Genomic DNA, 20623 nt, shown 5'->3' with positions numbered 1-20623 from the left:
ATTGGCCGCGGCTCGAGAGTGTTCTCTGTAGGCTTCATGAGAAGGCGCAACAGGAACCGTGCCTTGTGACTGGAAAATCGCCAACATTTGTTCTTTTAAAAGCCGCCGACTCCTCCGGAGTCGAGGACTTCATGGGTCAGGCTACCTTACACACGGCGCCATCCTCCGAAGAAGACGGGGAAGGCAACTGGTGCTGGCGCTTCCGAGAGTGCCGCGAGGAATGGCGGGAACCACTCCGGGACCGAGAACCTTGAGCTTCCTCCCGATGCAGAGAGTTGCCCCTCGAGTCGTTGGTGGAAAGCCTAGACTTCGGTCCAAACTTACGGGTTTTCTAGGGCTTACCTGCATGGAGCTTCCCCTTCCTTTCACGTAATGCCTTGGCTGTTAGAGACTGGCATTTAGAGCAGTCGTCTGTGTCGTGCGACTCACCCAGGCACCATAAGCAAATACGGTGCGGGTCGGTCAACGACATCTTGGACTTGCAGTCCAGGCAAGTCTTGAACCGGGACCTTAATGTCGGAGGGGTTGAAGAAATAGACATCATAAGAGATTGGTGAATCCACAAGGCTCGCCGAGTTTCACGAAGCTATACAGGTTCACTGTCGGAAAAAACAGAACTTAGGCAACGGGCGCCGTGCGTCCAAATATAACATCCAGTGATGTTGACCCTCGACGGACATCGGCTCAACGCAATACGCCCTCTGCTGAAAAGTTTACGAAGTGCATAGCTGTGGACATTACATGTCATAGATGTGTAATACGTCGGAGGACACAATCCCTTTGAAGGACATTTTTGTCGGACCTAGCCTATAATGGTGTTCGGCCGCTGCTATGTCCATGGGTTCCATCATTGCTGGGTGCAGGCACCTTCAATCGGGGATTGGTGGATGTACTCTCAGCAGCTGTCTACGGCATTGAAGTGTCTGTTTGAGGGTCACAAGTTGTTTGGGTATACCCTTGAGGACCAGGGGCACAGGGTTTTTAAGGCTGACAAGCATGCAGGGCAGTTAGAGGAAGTCTGCTCCTGCTTCAAGGGGCTCTGTCCCTGTGGGCTCTACCTCTCCCTAGTGTGCAGGGTCATCCTGTGACAGGAAGGAAATGGTGCTCTGGTCGAGTCTCCCCACTGCACCAACAGAAGTCCTACGCCAGGCTGGCTAGCGAGGGGTCACCTGAAGTTCTTCTGGACCCGGTGGACCTGCCTGGGTGAATCGACTAAGCGCTGGGAGTACAGGATTTCCAAAATGGAATGCCTTCAGCGAGCTATTCGCTAGTGCAGGACTTCCTGGTATCCTAGAATCTGCAAGATGCGTACTTTCACATTCCATCTGGTCTTCCCATCAGAGGTTCCTGCAGTTTGCTGTGGGAAGGCATCGCATCTATTTTCGGCCTTGTCATTTGGCCTCATATCTGCACCCTGCGTCTTCATCAAGGTTCTGGGACAGGTCGTAGCCACTCTGCACCTCTGGGGTATTCAGGTCTTTCCATATCTTGAAGACTGGCTCCTGAAAGCCTGATCAATAGACTTCCTGCTTCAACATGTGAAGGCTACCTGTGCCCTCCTGAGTTCCATGGGCTTCCTCATCAACTGATCGAAGTATCACCTGCACCCCTCTCAGGACCTTCCGTTTATCGTTGCCTGGTTCTGGGCGGCGAGGGACCTGGTGATGCTTCCTCTCGCTAGGGTTCAGCGGTTGCAGGCCTGCCTGGTTCTTCATTCTCAGGACGTGGCTCAGGCATGGGACCTCCTTCAGGCACAGGTGTTCATGGCGTCCTGTGTGTTCCTCGTCCCCCTGGGCTAAGCTTCATCTTCATCCGCTGCTTCTCCACATCCACAGGTTCTGGAAGGAAGCCTCATGCCCAGACGTGGGTCCCGTACCTGCTGAACATAGAGACCCAAGCTACTCCTCACTGATAAGGCCCAACGAGGCCAAAACATGTTTGGGGATGCTTGTGTTCTTGTGCAGAAGGGATGTGACCAAACTGTTCGGGCTGGACTGCCTATTTTGGGGTAGGACTAAGCCTGATTTTTGCATATGGTCTTTCCCCTTTTGTAATGGCTTGGCAGGCAAATAATGATGGTCTGGAAGGTTGCCCAGAGGAATGCCAGAGGTTAGGATTCCAGCCATGACCTCTTTTGGTTTGCACCCTCCCTCCGGGACCAGCTCCAGTGGTGGCTCCATATGCCCAACCTGTTGAGGGCCAGCTTGTTGGGGTGGGGGGGCTTGTTTTGTTGGACCAGACCCACCATGTACCGTGGTCCAGCAGGGAAGTATCCAGGTCTTCCCATTGGGGGGAGCTAGATGCGGCCTTCAGGGCTCTGCTGGCCTTTGCCCCGGTGATACAGGGGAAGGCAGTCCTGTTACGATCAGACAATACTGCTGGGGAACGGGGGGTGCAGATGACATGAACTCCTGTGGCCGGTGGGGCTTCTGTATGTGTCGCCCCCGTCATACAGAAGGTTCTGCTCCAGATTAAGGATTCTCAGTCGGAGGTCATTCTGGTTGCTCCTCTTTGGCCCCACAGGTGTTGGTTGCCCCTCCTACTGGACCTGGGAGTCCCCCCGCACCCTCACATCCCATGCTTCCTCTCTTGGTGGGGGGGGGGGGTCTGGATCTTGTGCTTTGCCCGCTGGTGGTGGTACCCAAGAACCTGGTCTTGGGGAGGCTTGGAAACTAAGAGGGTTCACCTAGTGTCCATGGGCATCTCTGTGGAGTTGGTTTCCTCCATTTAGCAGGACAGGCATCCTTCCACCTTGAAGGCCTATGAGCATCAGTGGGGGCATTTCATGTCCTGTTACCAGGCACTGGGATGTTCCTCTACTTTGGGTTCTGGGGTTCCTGTTTTGCAGTTTTTCCAGGAGGGTTTAAACATGGCACTCTGTCACCACCCTGTGGGCTCAGTGGGCTGCCGTCTGCTGCTTTGGGGGGTCCTGATGTGGGTGGTCACTCCTGGGGAGGGAGGTTTCTCAAGAGTTTCTCGTTGGCCAAACCTGTCTCTAATTGTGGGTTGGCCCTTCCGGGATCTCCCTTTTGCTTCGGCTGGCCCTACAATCACCTCCTTTTGGGCCCTTGGAGGTCCATCTCAAATTCCTTACCCTTAAAACAGTCTTCCTAGTGGCTATCTCTTCAGCGCGTCGGCTGGGTGAGATTGTCCTCTCCTATGAAGTGCCCTACCTGGTTGTCTCCCCTGATGCCTTGTTTCTTAAGTGTCACCCATCCTTCCTTCCTAAGGTGGCTTCCAGGTTTTACGTCTCGCATGAGATTGTCCTTCCTTTTTTCCCCTCTCCCTCCTCCCCGAAGGAGGTCCGCTGATCTACACTGGATGTGAGGCGGGCTGTCCTGGTTTATTTGGAACACAGAAAGTCCTCCTCCAGCCTGTTTGTCACATTTAGTGGCGCAGCCCCTGGCGGGGTGGGGGGGGGGTCTGTAGCCACGATCAGTCGATGGTTTGCGAGATGCCATTTCCTTGGCTTATTCTTTTATGGGTTCTCCCCTCCCGTCTGTGGTGCAGGGTAGGTCCACACGAGGGATGGCTTCCTCTTGGGCAGAGGCGCATGGCGTTCTTACCCAGGCGATTTGTTACGCCGCCACCTGGTCTGACTCCAACACATTTATTCATCACTACCATTTGAACCTCCGCCGTAGGGAAGCTGGGGCTTTCGGGGCTGTAGTCTTGAGTGTGGCACTTCTGTGAATTGCTTTTTGTTGCTACTGTCTTGTGTGCTTCAATAAATTGGTGTTGGTCGGGTTCCATATCACAGTCTGGTCTGTGGTGTTTTTGTCCTCGGCCCACTCCATCTGGAATTGACATGCCGCATGACTTAGTACTGGGTCAAGGAAGAGGGACGTGGAGGGAATGCCTGCATTACTCACTGATAATCTTCATTACTCCTAGGCCTACCCTTCCTCTTCTCAGTTCGAGTTTCCCACCTCACCGGCCCCTGTTGTCGAATGGGCCTTTTCGGGCAGTGCTATTTACTGTTGTGGCTCGGTGGAGGTGGGCTAATCTGCCTGGAGGGGGAGAGTGACTAAAGAAAATAAAAATATTAAAGGGGTTCCTGTGGGAGGTGGGTCACCTCATGATTTAGTACTGGGATGAGGAAGAGTAGGACTATGAGTAATTTAGATTACCGGTCAGTAATCCAGGCATTTCAGGTGGAAGTGTTTTTGTCATATTTTTTTTTTTTTTTTTTTAAAACGCACCATAACTTTTATGGTGTTCCAAAAACAAGGGTGTTGAACTGCACCACACTGAGGATCGCGGAAGGTGAAGCGTGCATGCCGTTGTCTGCATCCTTGACAGCTCTGTCTTGGGTATATTCCGGTATGATTGAAACTGGCAACGGCCTATAATTCGGACGCTTTTCTCGTGAATGAATATTTCTTTACTAATTTGATTGGCCACCATGCTCGGTGGCTCTGAACTGGACCTTAGCTTCCAGGCAACCACTAGATGGCGGTCGTGCACGTGTAATGGCCTATTCTACCTTTACAAAAAAGGGAAAGGACTGGTGCAGACTTTGCTGAAATGGCTCTCCTCCTGGTCATGGCCCCAGTGAGATCCCTAATGCATTGAGCCGATCTTGGAGGAAATGGAACTTCAAAATACGTTCACGAGAAAGGTTCCCAAACCCACTTCTGTTTCTGTCTCAAACTTTGGATAGAAAGATATCCAATTCAAAAATGAATTACCGAATTTCAAACATGTATATACTAATTCAGTTCTTTTTATTTCTATGTTGTTCTTGTTTTTCTTTCAAGTATATTTTCCACGTCACAGCTAAATAACGTGTCATTCTCATAAATGTTCACGCAATCTTACAGCCGTGCAACAAAAGCATTAAATTAACACCGTCGGCTAATAAAAATCTTCAGAAATAGAAATTCTTTTATTAACCTCCTCATTCCTCTTCGACGCCATCTAACATGTATTCAAACCAAATCTTAATAGCACACTAGTGCCTACAATGTCCCAAGTTCGCCCCTAGTTTTTCTTGTATAATGAGCGTTTTAAACGTTGTATTTGCTGTGCAGTTTATATATAATGCTAGACTTGTTTAAACTCCTTTGTTTTCTTACCTAGCGCTTTATGCTGGAGTCCTATGGTTTCTAAGCGCTGCAATGAAACATGTTATTACCCCATTCAATGGTACGCACCCCTCGCTCGTCCAGCAGTGTTAAACCATGCATGTCTTATTTGTGTGTTTGAAGCCCAGGTGCCAGAGACCCTGAAAGAAGCCTCTGTGCCCCTGATCAGCAGCAAGAAATGCAACAGCTCGTGCATGTATGACGGCGAGATCACTCCCAGGATGCTTTGCGCCGGATACCTGGATGGCAGGATAGACGCCTGTCAGGTAAGACGTGACCCATGTTGGCCTCTGGAGAAAGGTGAATGCATTCCGTGCATAAGGACTATCTTTATAGCGCCTACTGTACCCAGTCTTTGCAGACACCGATCAGAGATGTTTAAGGTCGTGCTTGCATTCGAATGCTTTACTTGTGTTGCACCCGGACAACCGGTTTGGCGCAACCAGCCCTGCTTATTTACTACTAACATTATAAAGATGTTTTCATCAAAGCGGCAATGCCGCCATAAAATATTTCATGAGCTCCTAGTTTTGCTTCGCATTGGCCCTAGTCGTCGGATTTAGTTTTGACTTAAACTTGCAAAATCCCATTTGATTTGCCAATTAGTTATTGATTACCTTACTTGCCTTTTTATTGTAAATCTGATTTATTATCTAATCCAAAACTTTCCACATATTCATTGCTAAATTCAAAACCTGTGTGTATGACATGTGCAACTTGTAAAAATAGATGGTATTTGTTGTTTTCAAATTTGAGTCAAGAGAAAGTCAGATTTCCTCCTTGAAATTGAATGAATGTGTGAAATGGTCAGTGGGAGGGGGTGTGTTGCTGGATTGGCGTTGGAGTGGGCGCAGTGGTTATTGATAAAGTAAGGGATGGATGATAAACTTCTGACAAAGGTTGGAGGGTGATTGTTGAATGCGTGCATGGATTGCTGAGTGTGACGGTGAGGGATGGGTGGATGAATGCTGAGTGTGACGGTAGGGGATGGATGGATGAATGCTGAGTGTGACGGTGAGGGATGGATGCATGCATGCATGGATTGCTGTGATGGTGAGCGATGGATGGATTGCGGAGTGATGAGGGATGGATGGATTGCAGAGTGATGAGTAATGGATGGATTGCAGAGTGTGATGTTGAGTAATGGATTGATGGCTGAGTGACGGTGGGGGATGTATGCATACATTGAGTGATGGTTAGAAATGGCTAGATGGATTGCTGAGTGTGATGTGGAGGACAGACAGATGCATGGATTGCTGAGTGACGTGGGTAACGGAAGGACGGATAGATGGATACATGCATGGATTGCTGAGTATGACAGAGTGGATGGATGGATTGCTGAGTGTGACAGTGAGAGGTGGACTGATGGATGCATGCATGGATGGAGTGTGATGGTGAGTAATGGATGCATGAATGGATTGCTGGGTGTGATAGTGAGGGATAGATGGATGGATGCATGGATTGCTGAGGGTTTTGCTTAGTGATGGATTGCTGGGTGTGATGGATGGATGCATGCATGGATGGATGGATTGCTGAGTGACGGTGAGACATGGATTGAGTTTGACGTGGGGGACCGACAGATGCATGGATTGCTGAGTGTGACAGTGAGAGGTGGACTGATAGATGCTGTGACGGTGAGTAATGGATTCATGAATGGAGTGATGGGTGGATGGATGGATTGATTGCTGTGTGTGATGGTCATGCATGGATTGGTGAGTGATGGATGGATTGCTGAGTGACAGTGAGGGATGGATTGCTGAGGGTGAGTAATGGGTGGATAGATGCATGGATGGGTTGCTGGATGGTGGGTGAGGGAGGGTTGGATGGATTGTAGTGTGACAGGGAGGGATCGATTGATTGTTGAGTGTGACCGTGAGGAGTGGATGCATGGATTGCTGAGTGACAGTGAGGAGTGGATGCATGGATTGCTGATGGTGAGGGGTGGGTGGATGAAAGGATAGATCCATGGATTGCTATGTGTGACGGTGAGTAATGGATGCATGGATGGATTGCTGAGGGTGACGGTGAGGGATGGATTCATGAATGGATTGCTGGGTGTGATGGATGGATGGATGGATGGATTGCTTGGTGTGATGGTCATGCATGCATGGATTGCTGAGTGTGACAGTGAGGGATGGATTGCTGAGGGTGACGGTGAGTAATGGATGAGGGTACGTATTAGATTAATGTATTGTGCGCGAGACAGTGAATGAAAAGGTCATGGATTGGTGAGAGGAAGTAAAGGGTGAAAGATGGAGGGACTGGTGCGTCAAAGTTAGTGAGATGTGAGTGAAGAAGGAATGCATTGATGAGCGAGAGAGGGAAGGAGAGGGTGAGTGGATTTCATATGGATTTAAGAGGCCTGCTCACACAACATCTGGCTCCTCTGACACTTCCCAGAGCAGATGCGTCCTTTATCCAAGCCTTCACTCGCCAACCTGGACATTTCTAATCAAGAGGCCGCTCTCTGGAAACAGTCACACGTGTACCGTGATCCTTTCCTTAAAGGAGACAAAGTGGTCCTTCATTAGGAGGAGGGGGGGTACCCTAAGGCCCACTCCTTAAAGAAACCGAATATACAGAGTCTGCACAGTGGAATGGTTGGAATATGTGTTTCAGTCTGAATTCTATTTTTTAAAAGTTTTATTTATTTGCAGCAGCGCGCCAAATAGACATGCCCAGTGGAACTAAAGACGTTATTAAATATTTTGTTCATTAAGTGCTTCTGGTTGCAGCATAACTTTTACACTAATGCATAAAATACATCTATAGAGAAATGACAATATAAAATCCTGCATCCACAGAATAACAGATGACAACAACGTACCTTCCACCATGTTAAAAGAAGCCTAAAATCCCTACTAAAAAGCAACATTAAGAGTTCATTTAATCATTTCAAACCAATCGCACCTCATCCTTCCCTGACGGCCTTGAGTCGAATCTTGACCCGCTGCCATACGTGAAAGGCCGCTGCTAAACACACTAGCGACTCCGCTCCAAAGAGCATTGGCCAGAATCTCATGATCAGAACCTGGAGTAACCGTTCTCGTAATTCGCCCTCCGGGCAGTCCACTGTGTGAGTATGTGTCAAATGGTTTCTACCTCTGCTCCACACAGGCGGCAAACCCTCTTCTCTCTCGGAATGCCCACCTGTGCTCCTGCATTGGCTAAAACAGGCAAAATATTGGACCGCCATTGATTAGTTGTATAGAATAAAACTAAACCATGCAGAGTGTGGCCAAGTGTACAAGAGACTACACACATTCCTGGTCCCTGCTTTTTTTTTAACCCAACTTGTGCAGAAACAATAGCACCTCTCGTTGAGAAGTGCATTCCAAGCCAACCTCCATACAATGGGATTTGACCATTCTCTCAAGGTCCTTAAACCACGTACTCGCGAACAACGCCTGTCGTGCGCCTGTGTCTAGCTCAACAAGTACTCCCAACCGGGCCCGCATATTTAAGTTTTACCCAGAATTTACAGAACAAGATCAACCAAAGTGACCTGTGACTGCAGTAGAAACTGTAACCTAATCACTTATAAAGGAACAGACCCAGGGAGGCCAAAGAGGGATTGTAGGATTCTGGCTTCAATTTTAGGCAGCCATTTCACTGCAGTCTCAGGCAAGACCTCCAGGGCGAATAGAATTCCTGTTATAGTAGATGATTTAAATGCCAGAAGCTTGGCCTCTATGGAGCAGCTATTTGTGTCAGTAATCTTAAGAATTACCAACCATCTGTTCCAGGCCATTGGTGGTATAACCTTGGCCAGATAGGAAAAGGAAGCAGAGGCTTTAACAAGAACACCTAGGTATTTTTTATCTAGAGCTCTGATCCACTTTAATCCCCCCAAGCCACCAACTATGATTAGAACCACCATAAGACCCTTTACCCACCGATTTATTTTTATATATTTCTGAGGCTTGTGGAATCTGCTTAGATCACATGCTGTGTATAGGCTGACATCTAGTGGAAGCTGCGGAGTATTACAGTTTGTTTTTCAAAACTCGAAAATGGGGGTCGACACAGGGCATGCCAGTAATACTATCCCTAGTAGGACTTCCACTGTACCCATGATCCCTCGCGTCTAGGACCCTCAGATTGTATTTTTTCTGACATGAGGTAGCATGAGGAGTAGCGCGAGTACAGATTATCCAAGCAGATAGATAGATAAGACTACAAGCATCCATGTGCCTTTTCTCAGAGGGGAGGAAGGGTGGGTCGCATGCGATTCTAAGCAGATACAAGCATCAGAAATATGATTACAGTGAGTAATGTATCCCTTCTGAGGCTTGTGGAATCTGCTTAGATCACATTCTGAGCATAGATTAGCGAGCAGTGTTAGGAGGTGGGATATGAGAAGGGTTTTGAGCTAATAAATGTCTTAGAACCGCTTGTCCCACTTCCGTATCTGTCTTGGAATGAGTGTCAATACAGTAGTGCTGAGTAAAAGTGTGAATAGAGCTCCAAGTAGCTGCTTTGCAAACAGTGTCAAGGGGTACATTTGCAATGAAAGCCAGCGTGGCCCCAATGCCTCTTGTAGAGTGGGCTCTTGGCGTGAAAGGCAGAGTTTTTTCAGAAAGAAAGGGGGCAACTGAAACTGGACTCCCTGGTAGTAACCGCTTTGGGAGCTGCCTTTCCGTGACTAGCACCCAGTATGTTGTGAGCACACAGCAGTGTTCACTACTGGTGATTGTGTGATGTGTACCTGGCCAGTAGCCAGCTACCTGCAATCTGTCACCCTGGCATAGTGCACACAATGGAAAGAAGCAAGCAGTTACAGGCACAGCAGCCATGGCATTTGGGGAAAGGGATCGGAGGGGGCTCCATGCACTGTCGTAACTGGGGTCCCTGCGGTCTGGGGGACCCCCCAACACACGTTTTGCGAGGAGGGGGGGCCTTGGATTAAGGAAGAAAATATTTGTTTTGTCACTCTGCCTTCATAAAGAAATTATTTATGTTACAGCGGAACAGCAATCATCTCTTTTATGAATGCAAAGTGACTAAAAGAAACTATTTCTTTTTGAAGTCCAAGGGCTCCCCGCCCCATGACATGGAAGCCTCTAGGCTGGAGGCCTCCATGTCATAGGGTGGGGGAAGCTCTATTACGTCAAAAAGAAATTGTTTCTTTTTTTATGTCACTCTGCATTCATAATTTATTTCCATTATTGTTCAGTCCTTAACGGAAATAATTTATTTATGAAGTCAGAATGAGTTCTAAAAGAAACCACTTCTTTTTTGAAGTAATAATGCTCCCCTCAAACCCTTGACGTGTGTGTGTGTGTGAGTGTATGGTGAAAGTGTGCCTGTATGGTGAAAGGGTACACACTTAAATGTATGGGTGGCTGGGTGTTTCGGCGCATGTGTATAGTGATGGTGTATGTGCGCTTGAATTCAGGGGCGCAATGAAACCTACATTTCGGGCGGACGCTAACCCTTCAAATGTTGGGGGAGGTGCTAACTTCACAGGTGGAGGGGAAAACCTATTTGTGTGGGGCATCTAACTCCTTTATGCGTTCTAATGAGACTATTCTAGTGCAGCGTCGATGTTACAAGCAGTTAACTCTCTCCTTTTTAGTCTGAAAGCACCCATTTATGGACTGCTGTGAGATTAAGCAGTCTCCTCTACCCTCACTACCCTTCCAATCACTTTCCTGGCATGCAAGTACTAAACCCACATCAAGATTACAATTACCTAAAGAATTATGCATTTGAATGCAGGTACTAACATTAAAATGTTTAATGTTCGTAATTGCTGGGCATTTGTTAACAGTGAAACCTAGGTGCCATTAAACATACCTTTTCTGTCTGGGGACGGCTCTGTAGGTCAGCCAGGTTGAATCAACTCAACATAGCCCAACATTTCAAAAGGGGGGGGGTTTGGGGGTGCTGAAGTCCAGTCAGCTCAATGGTGTAGTGCCACTACTTGTGTTTAATCACTCGGTTACTTATTGGTAATCTTCATTACTCCTGGCTCTATTCTTCCTCATCCCAGTACTTGTGTATGCGGCCCTCTGACTCACACACAAGTAGTGGGATGAGGTAGAGGGACATGGAGGCAATGCCTGGCTTAGTTACCTGTAATCTTCATTATTCCTAGCCCCACTCTTCCTCATCCCTGTACTTACAATTGAGGCAAGGAGTCTCGTACATAGGCACTGGGACAAGCAAAAGGGATGTGGCGATAATTCTCGACTGAGAAGCTGATTTTGGGAGTTGGGGCAGGGGACGGGTGCACAGGGTTTGTGTGATAAATCATAATGGTCATCCATGTCCAGGCTAAGCAGGCATGATATGTGGTGTTAGTGGCTAGACTGGCATTTGGGTGCTGCCAGTCTTGCCGTTTCTTACTGAAACATTGTATATTGTTTTGGGCATCTGTGATAAAAATAACCATGATGTGTTATTGCTTCGACTGGCATTTTGGTGAAACCAGTTTAGCAGTGGCGGCCGCTCACATGGGGTTGGGGGGCACTGCCCCCCCCCATAGTGTGCTGCAGAGTGCAGACACTAAATAAGTTGTGTTTTTATTTTATTTATTTTGTTTTTATTAATTTGATTGCAGCGCTGCATCCCCGTGGCAGCAAAAAAAAAAAAAAAAGCATAAATAATTAATGTGACTGACTGCTGAGAGGCCCAAAGCCCAATCATTAATATTACAGAGCACGGTCTGGCTCAGTGCGCTCTGCAATGTTGATGACTGGACCTGGCCTACAACAACACAGGGGCGCATCCATTTTTACGCATCTTCACTTGTATTGTAGATGCATGGAGCTCGTAGCTCCACGTATTCTACGTTACATCTCACAATGTAGGAGACTGGCGGGGCGCTAGAGGGGTGGCCCCGCCAGTATATAATCTGTGTGCAAATAGCGCACCACCAGCAAGCCTCTGACTTGGGCATAGCATCAGATATTTACTGAATGTCATTGGCCGTTTGCCAGCCAAAGACATTCATGTGTGGGTGGGGTTGGGTGTGATGGCTGTCGGTGTCGATGTCAATGCCGTAGTAGGCCCTGACTGCATCATGTCCTCCTCTTCCATTCTAAGAGGAGTGGTCGTGGACATGATGCAGCAGGGGAATAGGCGACATCGGCACGAGACACGACTGAGAGGGGGACATGCAGTCAGGGTGGATAATTCCTTTGGGGCAGGATATTGCGTCCAGTGGACAGCTGACTTTTAGTTTATTAATTGTTCTTGGAGGTGCCGATTAGTCCTGACGTCTGTGTGTTTATGCTTTAAATCATTTAAGGGTTGGACAAGAATGAGATGTATGGGCTGAATGCCTGGATTGGATTACATGCTGTATACACTTGTACTCCACATCACAGTACACATTCCAACCACCCATACTTCCTGGCCAGCAGGGCTTTGGCTGCAGATGAATTTTGGGGAAAAGTGAAACTAGAGCAATGCTGGGTGGGAAGTTACTTTATCCCGTAAAAGGGCTGGGGCAAGAGCCAGGTACCGATTCTGTTGTGGGTGGTGGAATTTGCCTCATTATGAAAAGACTGGTGTTCAGCGGTAAATAATTAGGCATTCACACAAGTCACTCACGCTGAATATTTCAAACCTAACCTTACCGTGTCTCTGCTGACAGTCACTACAACATAGAAGGAACTAGTCTAGCAATTGCTGTCCATTTTCAATGTGCACAGCGGGCCTCCTAGTGTCGTGGATGATGGGTGGCATTGGCGCTATAAGTGGCCATATGCATTCACCTTTTGCATTTTCGAAGAGTTGACAAATTAATGCGACCGTGGTTGTCCACGGTCGCATTAATTTGTCAACTCAAGTGAATTCTGAGAAATACACAGATCACTTGGCACAGAACTGCATCTCCCACGAAGTTTGGTTTTTGTTAACCACCCTCTCCTACAGCTGATGCACCAGTGAGATCAGGTCACACGGATATTACGATTTCTGCCCTTTCTGGTGTAATGGCCTAGTGTGCAGCCCTGGGAGCAGGCTGCATCACTAGTGTGCACTGAGATCAGGTCACACAGATATTATCATTTCTGGTGTAGTGGCCTAGTGTGCAGCACTGGAAGTGAGCATGCAGCACTAGTGTGCACTGAGATCAGGTCACACGGATATTACCATTTCTGCCCTTTCTGGTGTAATGGCCTAGTGTGCAGCCCTGGGAGCGGGCTCCAGCACTAGTGTGCACTGAGATCAGGTTGCACGGATATTAACATTTCTGGCCTTTCTGGTGTAATGGCCTAGTGTGCGGCCCTGGGAGCAGGCTGCAGCACTATGCAGTCCTAGTGTGCCATTTGCAAGCCCCCCTCCGAATCAACAAGGCACTAAAAATCCACACATCCGGGGCCAAGCAAAGCATGCTCCCATTTTGACTGTGATGTTTAAATTACAGAGTGCAGCTGCCGGGATGGCTCAAAGTTCAAGCAATATCTCTCTTTCTGTCTTCATCTCCTCCGAAGGTGCCTCTTACAGCCTACAAAATCACCGCCCAGGTACAGGGCGTTTTCTAGCAATTGCAAATGGTAAAGCAGAGTCCACACAAGCGTAATTCTCCAATTATAGAGACGCAGCACATGTATTTATCATGCGATTGGCATGTCCTTCCAAAATACGTTTTTTGCTAGTGATCTTATTAATGGCATAGCCCTGCATAATACAGCACCACATGAGCAATACATGTAGAACAATGCCTTGTGTCGGACTCCAGTCATGAGTATTAGAATAATTGCCAGGCGGAGACAGAAAACCAAGCAATGCTCTGTGTGGTGCCCAGGCATCCCCTGGTACAGCACTGATCTTTAGGGTCATTTGTTTGAAATAAGGTACATTGGCATTGCCTGACTGAAGCATGAAAAATGGAAAAAGAACAATTTAAAGGGTTCTTCTTTATAAAATGGCAGATCTCTCTCTCTTCCTCTTTCTTTCTCTCTCTTGGCGAACAACTGCCCAAGGCCATATCCAGACAATGAAATAGTGTCCCTCTATTATACATTGGGACATGAAGGGGAAATTGAACTGTTTCCTTCTTCTTGACAGATAAATAATAATGCATGTTCGGTTAAACAAAGGTATTATTCAGTCTCGACCTCTGCAGTTCCACACTGCTTGTCACTCTGAAGTACAGTACATTCAATATAGTAAACTGTATTCCTGTAGTTAGCTTGCCATATCTGTCCCTATTCTGGAGCTAGGTCCTAAAACATGCACTTGCCCTCCCTATGTAGCTTGCATGCATTTTTATCTAGGACTGTTTCACGTCCACCATGATGAAGCTACCAGTGTATCCACCTCCCCACAGAGCTCTAGGCGGCTATTCCTAAGCTCCCGATTCCCCTACGTTCGCAACTATTAATTACATATCATCAGACAACACACCCATATTAAATAATATTAATTTGCAGGAATTTATGGTATTAGCAAATCTTTTAAAATCTTGAACAAGGAAAAAGAAAATAATTTCACAGGCTACATTTCTCCTTTCCCTCGCTGCTCACATTTCAACCCATTTCCAGGAGATTCACACAAGACACGGCTCTTTACCTTGCATACAGGCATCAAGATGCGTCTACAGACTTCAATTTTCATGTGCTAAGTGGACATTTGCATTGGGCTAGCCTAGAACCCAAAAAGAGCCACAGCCCCTCCTGCAGTGGGAACTGTACGAAGGGATGACACCTGTGACAGTGCTGAAGGGACAGATGACTTTCTGCATCTCTACTCTGATCCAATTACAGTGCACATCCCTCTGACAGACCCAGCAGCTGGAGTCGGACTCCAGCGTTTGGGGGTAGGACAGTATTGCTCCCTCAGGTTATAGTATTCAGGTCCAAAGAAAGGTGCAAAGGGTAGCCTCTAAATGCTCTAAACTTGAAGAAATCGTATCATAGCAATATGACACTCCAATCATGCTTACAGTCCGGACTGGAGGCAGACCTGGTTAAGACATTTTCATTACACCCGTAGCGAGTTTCCATCTCCAATTAAGTCATTAACTCTGACTGCTTTGAAAAAGCACTGCTGGCAGGCACATTTTAGCGCAAAGTTTGATGGCAAGCTCAGTGTTCCAGTGAGGAGGTGTTTTGGGCGGAGGGGGTGGGGGTGTCAGGAACTGTGTGGGAATGGCCTATTAGCAGGCAATGGGTGGGCAAATAACAAAACAACAACTACAGACTTTGTGACCCTCCTCATATGCCATTTCCTCATATTTGTACAATACAACATAGTACCATCAATTCTCAAATACAAGCTGCTGTAAAATACACCATCACACTTGCACACATAAGAATAATGTACCAGTATCAGTATTTAACACCTAATGCTTTTTATATCATATTTCTGTGGGTTTGGACAGTAAATTGGACATTTTGGAAGCCATTTTAAAAAAGATTTCTCGTGGGGGGACAACCCCCCCCACCCCGGTGTGAGTTGGGCTCGCTCACTGCGCTCGCTACCAAATTCGGACCCACAAACTTAGCCACCACCTTTCAAAGTCACCAGCCGCCACTGCTTGGGGGTCCGGTAGGATTGCATTGTATGTGAGACCAATTGTCCTCAGTGATTCCTGTATGTATACAAATGCCCCCCTTTAGTGAGAACTCAGGAGATCCCTTTGAAGTCCGGATTGACTTCAGATTAAAATGTAGACCTGTGGTGCTGGGCCTCGACTGCATATCTACTGGCCGTAGCACTTCAGGCGTGCTCTCTTTCACTCCTCTGAGGTTCTATAGGAATAAACTGAGTCCAATGAGCCAGGTCTATGTCCATGCAGCATGTTCTTGAAGCCACCTGAGAGTGAAGATAGCAGGGCATGTCAAACATCCACTTGAATTGGAAGATCGGATCAGGAGAATCGGTAATCAAACTACTAGAATGTTGTCAAAATGAAGAGTTCACTTGTTTGCTAAGCAGAGGTGTGGATTGCAGAGGTCTAGACAGACCATTGTGGATACCAAGGTAGGACAGTAAAGGGTAGCATGAACATGCACATCGTCGTTGGCTGTGGGGACCGCTTGGTAAAGAATACTCTACAGGGTTTATAGTCTTTCTATCTAATGCCATTGCATCAAATTCTTTCCATCTAAAAACTTTTTTCTTTTTTTGGGAGGGGAGGTCCCCCCTCCCGCGACACTCATTAACCCTTTATAATGCACCTAAACAAAAATTAACCCTTTACCCCCCCAAAAAAATGCATCAAAATGCAAAGTTTTTAGATGGAAAAAATGTGATGCAATGGCATTAGATGGAAAGACCAGATGCACTCTACAGAAACCCATCAGCCCGCCAACACGAAGTCCGTAACCTCGACCCAATTTCCTTCAGCCCCTCCTGCTGGTGCTGGCACCTTCATCTGCAAGACTGCAAAAGAAACCAAAAGGCAACTCGCCCTTACGTCCCCTCCGATCTTACCCCTCCTGCTTTCTCCCCCACCCTTCGTTGAGCTAGGTGGAGTCTGGAAGTAGTCGCTGCAAGAGTGCACACCTGCTTTGCCCAGAGATCAGATGCTGCTTTTCTTTTGTTGCCACTTTGCAATTGAAGATCTGTTCATAACACCAGGCTCCAGTGCGGTACTTACTCCCCCACCACCTTACATCCACCTTCCCAATGCTATTTGCTTCCTAGTGCATGCACAGTGGCACTGCCCAGGGGCACGAGTGTAAAGAACTTCAGTGAGGCAGCAATAAGCACAGTGGTGTGGTCACAACCTCGTACCAGATTGTGTCTTTTATAAAAACCGTAATCTGATGTTATGGGTATAGTTTGATTACATTATACCCAGTCCAATGGTGGATAATGAACTGCTGTTTGTGGATCCTTTTTTTCCCAATGCAGGGGGACAGCGGAGGACCCTTGGTGTGCCAGGATGAGTACACATGGCGCTTAGTTGGCATTGTGAGTTGGGGTATGGGGTGTGCAGAGCCTAACCGTCCTGGCGTCTACACGAAGGTGGCTGAATTTCTGGACTGGATCTATCAAATCATTGAGGTATGTGACGTGGAAAAATTGTGATTTGTAGCATGAAGTTCAATCTAAAAGAGCAATAAAACACATCTTTATTCAATTAATTAATGAAAGTATTAAGATGCTAACTTCACTCATTGGACATTGTTCTTGGTAGAGTCTTGGTGACTTACTATCAAGCAATAGTGTTAGGAAGCACATTGCACCCTGGTGTTGGGGAGATTTATCATTTTGATACTTCACCCCCTCTCCTAGTGAGACCCCAGCACTTTTTGCTAGACTTCTGGACCTTTTTCTTTAGTCCTGAATGAGTGAGCCTTTTTCCACTCATTCATTCTGATGGGCTCTGTCTTTTGGGACTTTGTTTTGTGTTTTACCGGTCCTAGAGAGTTTACTTTCCTCCATATCTCTGAGGCATCTGTATTTTATTATTGAAGCACACAGCTCCTTATTGGCAGTGTTGCTGGGAACCCTTTGTGTTCTCCCTAGAGATAATTTTCTTTATTCTAGAGTAAATACAGTTCTTATGGATACTTAATATCTCTCTCCTAAAATGTTATTCTGAGAGATTGGCACAGTAGTAGCCCGTCACCCCCCTTCTCCCTGCTTCTATAACATTTTAGTCACATAGACAGCCTTCCAGTTATGGCTGGTGGCAGCGGACTTGTTCTACCAACTATGGTGCTATATGTTACCGCAGACTGTATTCACAGTCCTGGATATGCACCATAGGGGCACCTAAGTACTAACTTTGTTAGCCCTTCTACCATTCTGGGAGGAGGAGGTCTGGGCAGGAAGTGTGGGAGGAGTTTGTCTACCTGAGTGCCTGAATGGAACCAGCTCCCACTGGGGGGGTCAGCTGCCCTGATTGGACAGCCACCTGCCCCTTTCTGTAAACTGCTGTAAGAGATTACAGAGGAGTGAGCGCTGAAACTGTATATTAGATGTGGTTGCTGCGGTAAAAGGCAAGTCGACCACTGGAAACTGAAGTAACCGAAGAAGACTACCAGAGACGCCAGCAGACCCTTTGCAACACTGTGAAGCATCCACTGCTGTCTTGACCCTGTTTTCTATGCGACAGAGGAACTCCAAAGAGGGTGACTCCTTACCTTTGACTGGTGGGAACAAACAGTCCCAAGACTAACTTTAATCCGAGCCATCGCCTGAGCTCCTGTGTGCTTCCAGAGCTGCAGAACCCCAATACCAGGCGGTCTCTGACCCAATTGAAGTGCATCGTCGTGGATAGGCTGAATCTGTCCAAGTCTTTGCTGAGCTACAGTTACACCTCCAGGGACACAATCCGATCCATCCAAATCCCCTCTTCAGAGTGCAAGACTACAGGAACTGAAGAAGATTGACTGGGTGAATCTTGTCCTTTGTTGGTGCTGCAGAAAAGGTGCCAAAACCGCAGAGTGACCAGAGAATTTGTTGAAATCCGTGCCAGAGGTCCTCCCTTAAGACTGCTGCTGAGAGATCCCGTCCATTGTCCTGCCTTTTGTCACCAGACCAAAGAATCCTCCAGAGGTCGAATCCTGTGCTTCCCCATCGAGGAGAATCCAGCCATGAACATTTCTTCAAACCAAAGGTATTGTGGGGGAAAAGGTATTGCTTACCTTAATCCGTAAAGTTGCTCCAGAGCATTGTAGTGCACATAGAGGTGTCCAGGGCAAACCCTTCTGACCGAAGACGCTGCTTGTGTCCCTTTAGCGAGTCCTTAAACAGGGTCTCCAACATTGGTTGCATCTTGGAGACTACAAAATAGCCACAGGAGTTCTTTGTTCTGCTGCTTGTCAAGACTTGGAGCCCTCTCCAAACTGCTGTTGGCTAGGGTTGCGTTTTGGACTTTAAAAGCCTTGCTGTGCGAAGACAGTGCCTATATAACCTTAATTGCTGCTAGTATTACACCAACAATTTTCCTTCCTAAAAGTCATTATCTTATGTGTGTTTACAGAGTAAATGTACTTACCGTATTTCTCCTAAGATTCGCAAATTCGCGTTATTACCGATAATACGGTAGAACTGTCAAACTCTAACAATTTTAATCACAAGGAACTAAAAATTAAGCAGTGGCCTTTGAAAAGTATTCTAAATTATTTAAGTGTTTTGGTTAATTGTGGTAAGTATTTAAAAGTGATTCTTGTGTAAATATAATTATATTTTAATATAAATGTATGTGTTTCTTTGATGCGCATTACTAACGAGGTTGAATGTACTTGCCTATGGCTCACATCTTCCTCTTATGATAAGCCTGACTGCTCTGCCACTCTGCCAAGGTTCCATGAGTAGTACAGACGGATGCCGAGAGTCGGGGATCTGCACACCATTGCGATAGATTTATGACATCTACCTATAAAGTGGACTTTAGGAAAGCTCCCCTAACACTGGTGTTACAGGTGGCGAGATTTGTGTAGGTTGGATTATATTGACTACTGGTTGTATTGCATTTCAAAGAAACATCCTCAAGGCTATTGTACTGTAATGTACTAAACCATTTCCACAATGGAAAACTATAAGGCAGAATCTCTTATACCTCTTACTGTTGAAAAACTGAAATAATTGTGTAAAGAACAGTGTCTTAGTACTAAAGGAAAAAAAGCTTATGTAATTCAGTTTGTTGTATTACCAAACATCTGTGAGTAGGCCTTTAACCCCCTACTCCCAGAAATGATCTGGAAAATAATGATGGTGCAAGTTTAACCCTTCGCCCTCATATTCCAGAAAGGGAGGAGAAGATGATGTGGAAGATAATGTAATTGTTAATCCACCTCCAAATCCTGACCTCACCCCTACCTATGGCTAACATGTCAGCTGAGCTGGGTCTAGAAATAGAGAAAATGAAAATACAGTTTGAATTTAGGAAACTGGAGATTCAGCCTGAGATGAGAGATGCATCAATAATAAAGGAACTGCAACGCGGGGGCTGGGGCGAGAGATGCAGCATGACCTTCACATAAAAAGGCTGTCCCTCGATTCCACCTCTGTTTCAGAGTCCTATGTCTGACACTTCCAGGAACAGGAAGCCTCGTCTTCCCAAAGATTTGGTGCATTTGTAGGATGCTAAAACTGATATTCCTGATTGGCTGGATACATTTGAGTTTACATGTAAAGTGCAAGGCATATGTGAAAGTGAGTTGGTTCCATTGGTAATCTCTAGGCTCGCCCAGAATGGCTTTGATGCTGTTGATGGACAAGACTACCAGTTGGTAAAAACTGCTCTCATAGCCAGGTTTGGAAAGACCCCCTCTCAATACCTAAAAAGGTTTAGGGACCACAAGAAGAGAGATGGTACCATGTGGCCCACTTAAGTGTGTGAAAGCCTGAAAAATGCAGACGGGTGGATTAAGGGCTACAAAGTGAGCACTTACGATGGTATGAGTGGTCAATTCATGCTGGAAAGTATTTTTGATGCCTGTTCCCCAGAGCCGGGATAGCAACTTTCTGACTTTAAGGAGCTGGACCCCAAGATGCTAGCTATAGCTGCTGACATGGGGGTAGCCAACAGGGCTACTCACAAGGATTCTGGGTCTCCTCACAAGAAAGAGGATGGGAAAAACATAACAAGGAAGAGAAGGATCATTCCAAAAATCACCCAC

The 20623-nt window shown here is 46.8% G+C and overlaps 1 protein-coding gene across 1 annotated transcript in view; it reads left to right on the top strand.

Moving 5' to 3' along the window:
- Positions 1-20623, top strand: part of TMPRSS5 (transmembrane serine protease 5) — a 212337-nt gene that overhangs the window by 174707 nt on the left and 17007 nt on the right. The window contains exons 11-12 of the mRNA XM_069614237.1: positions 5211-5353; positions 16902-17054. Of these exons, the coding sequence (XP_069470338.1) occupies positions 5211-5353; positions 16902-17054 (296 nt within the window). The remainder of the gene's footprint in view (positions 1-5210; positions 5354-16901; positions 17055-20623) is intronic.

This window comes from Ambystoma mexicanum, chromosome 9 (genome assembly GCF_040938575.1).
Source record: "Ambystoma mexicanum isolate Mex_15411 chromosome 9, UKY_AmexF1_1, whole genome shotgun sequence".
Taxonomy (NCBI): domain Eukaryota; kingdom Metazoa; phylum Chordata; class Amphibia; order Caudata; family Ambystomatidae; genus Ambystoma; species Ambystoma mexicanum.
The sequence above is the reverse complement of the archived record's forward strand: the minus strand, read 5'-3'. Positions and strand labels throughout refer to the sequence as shown.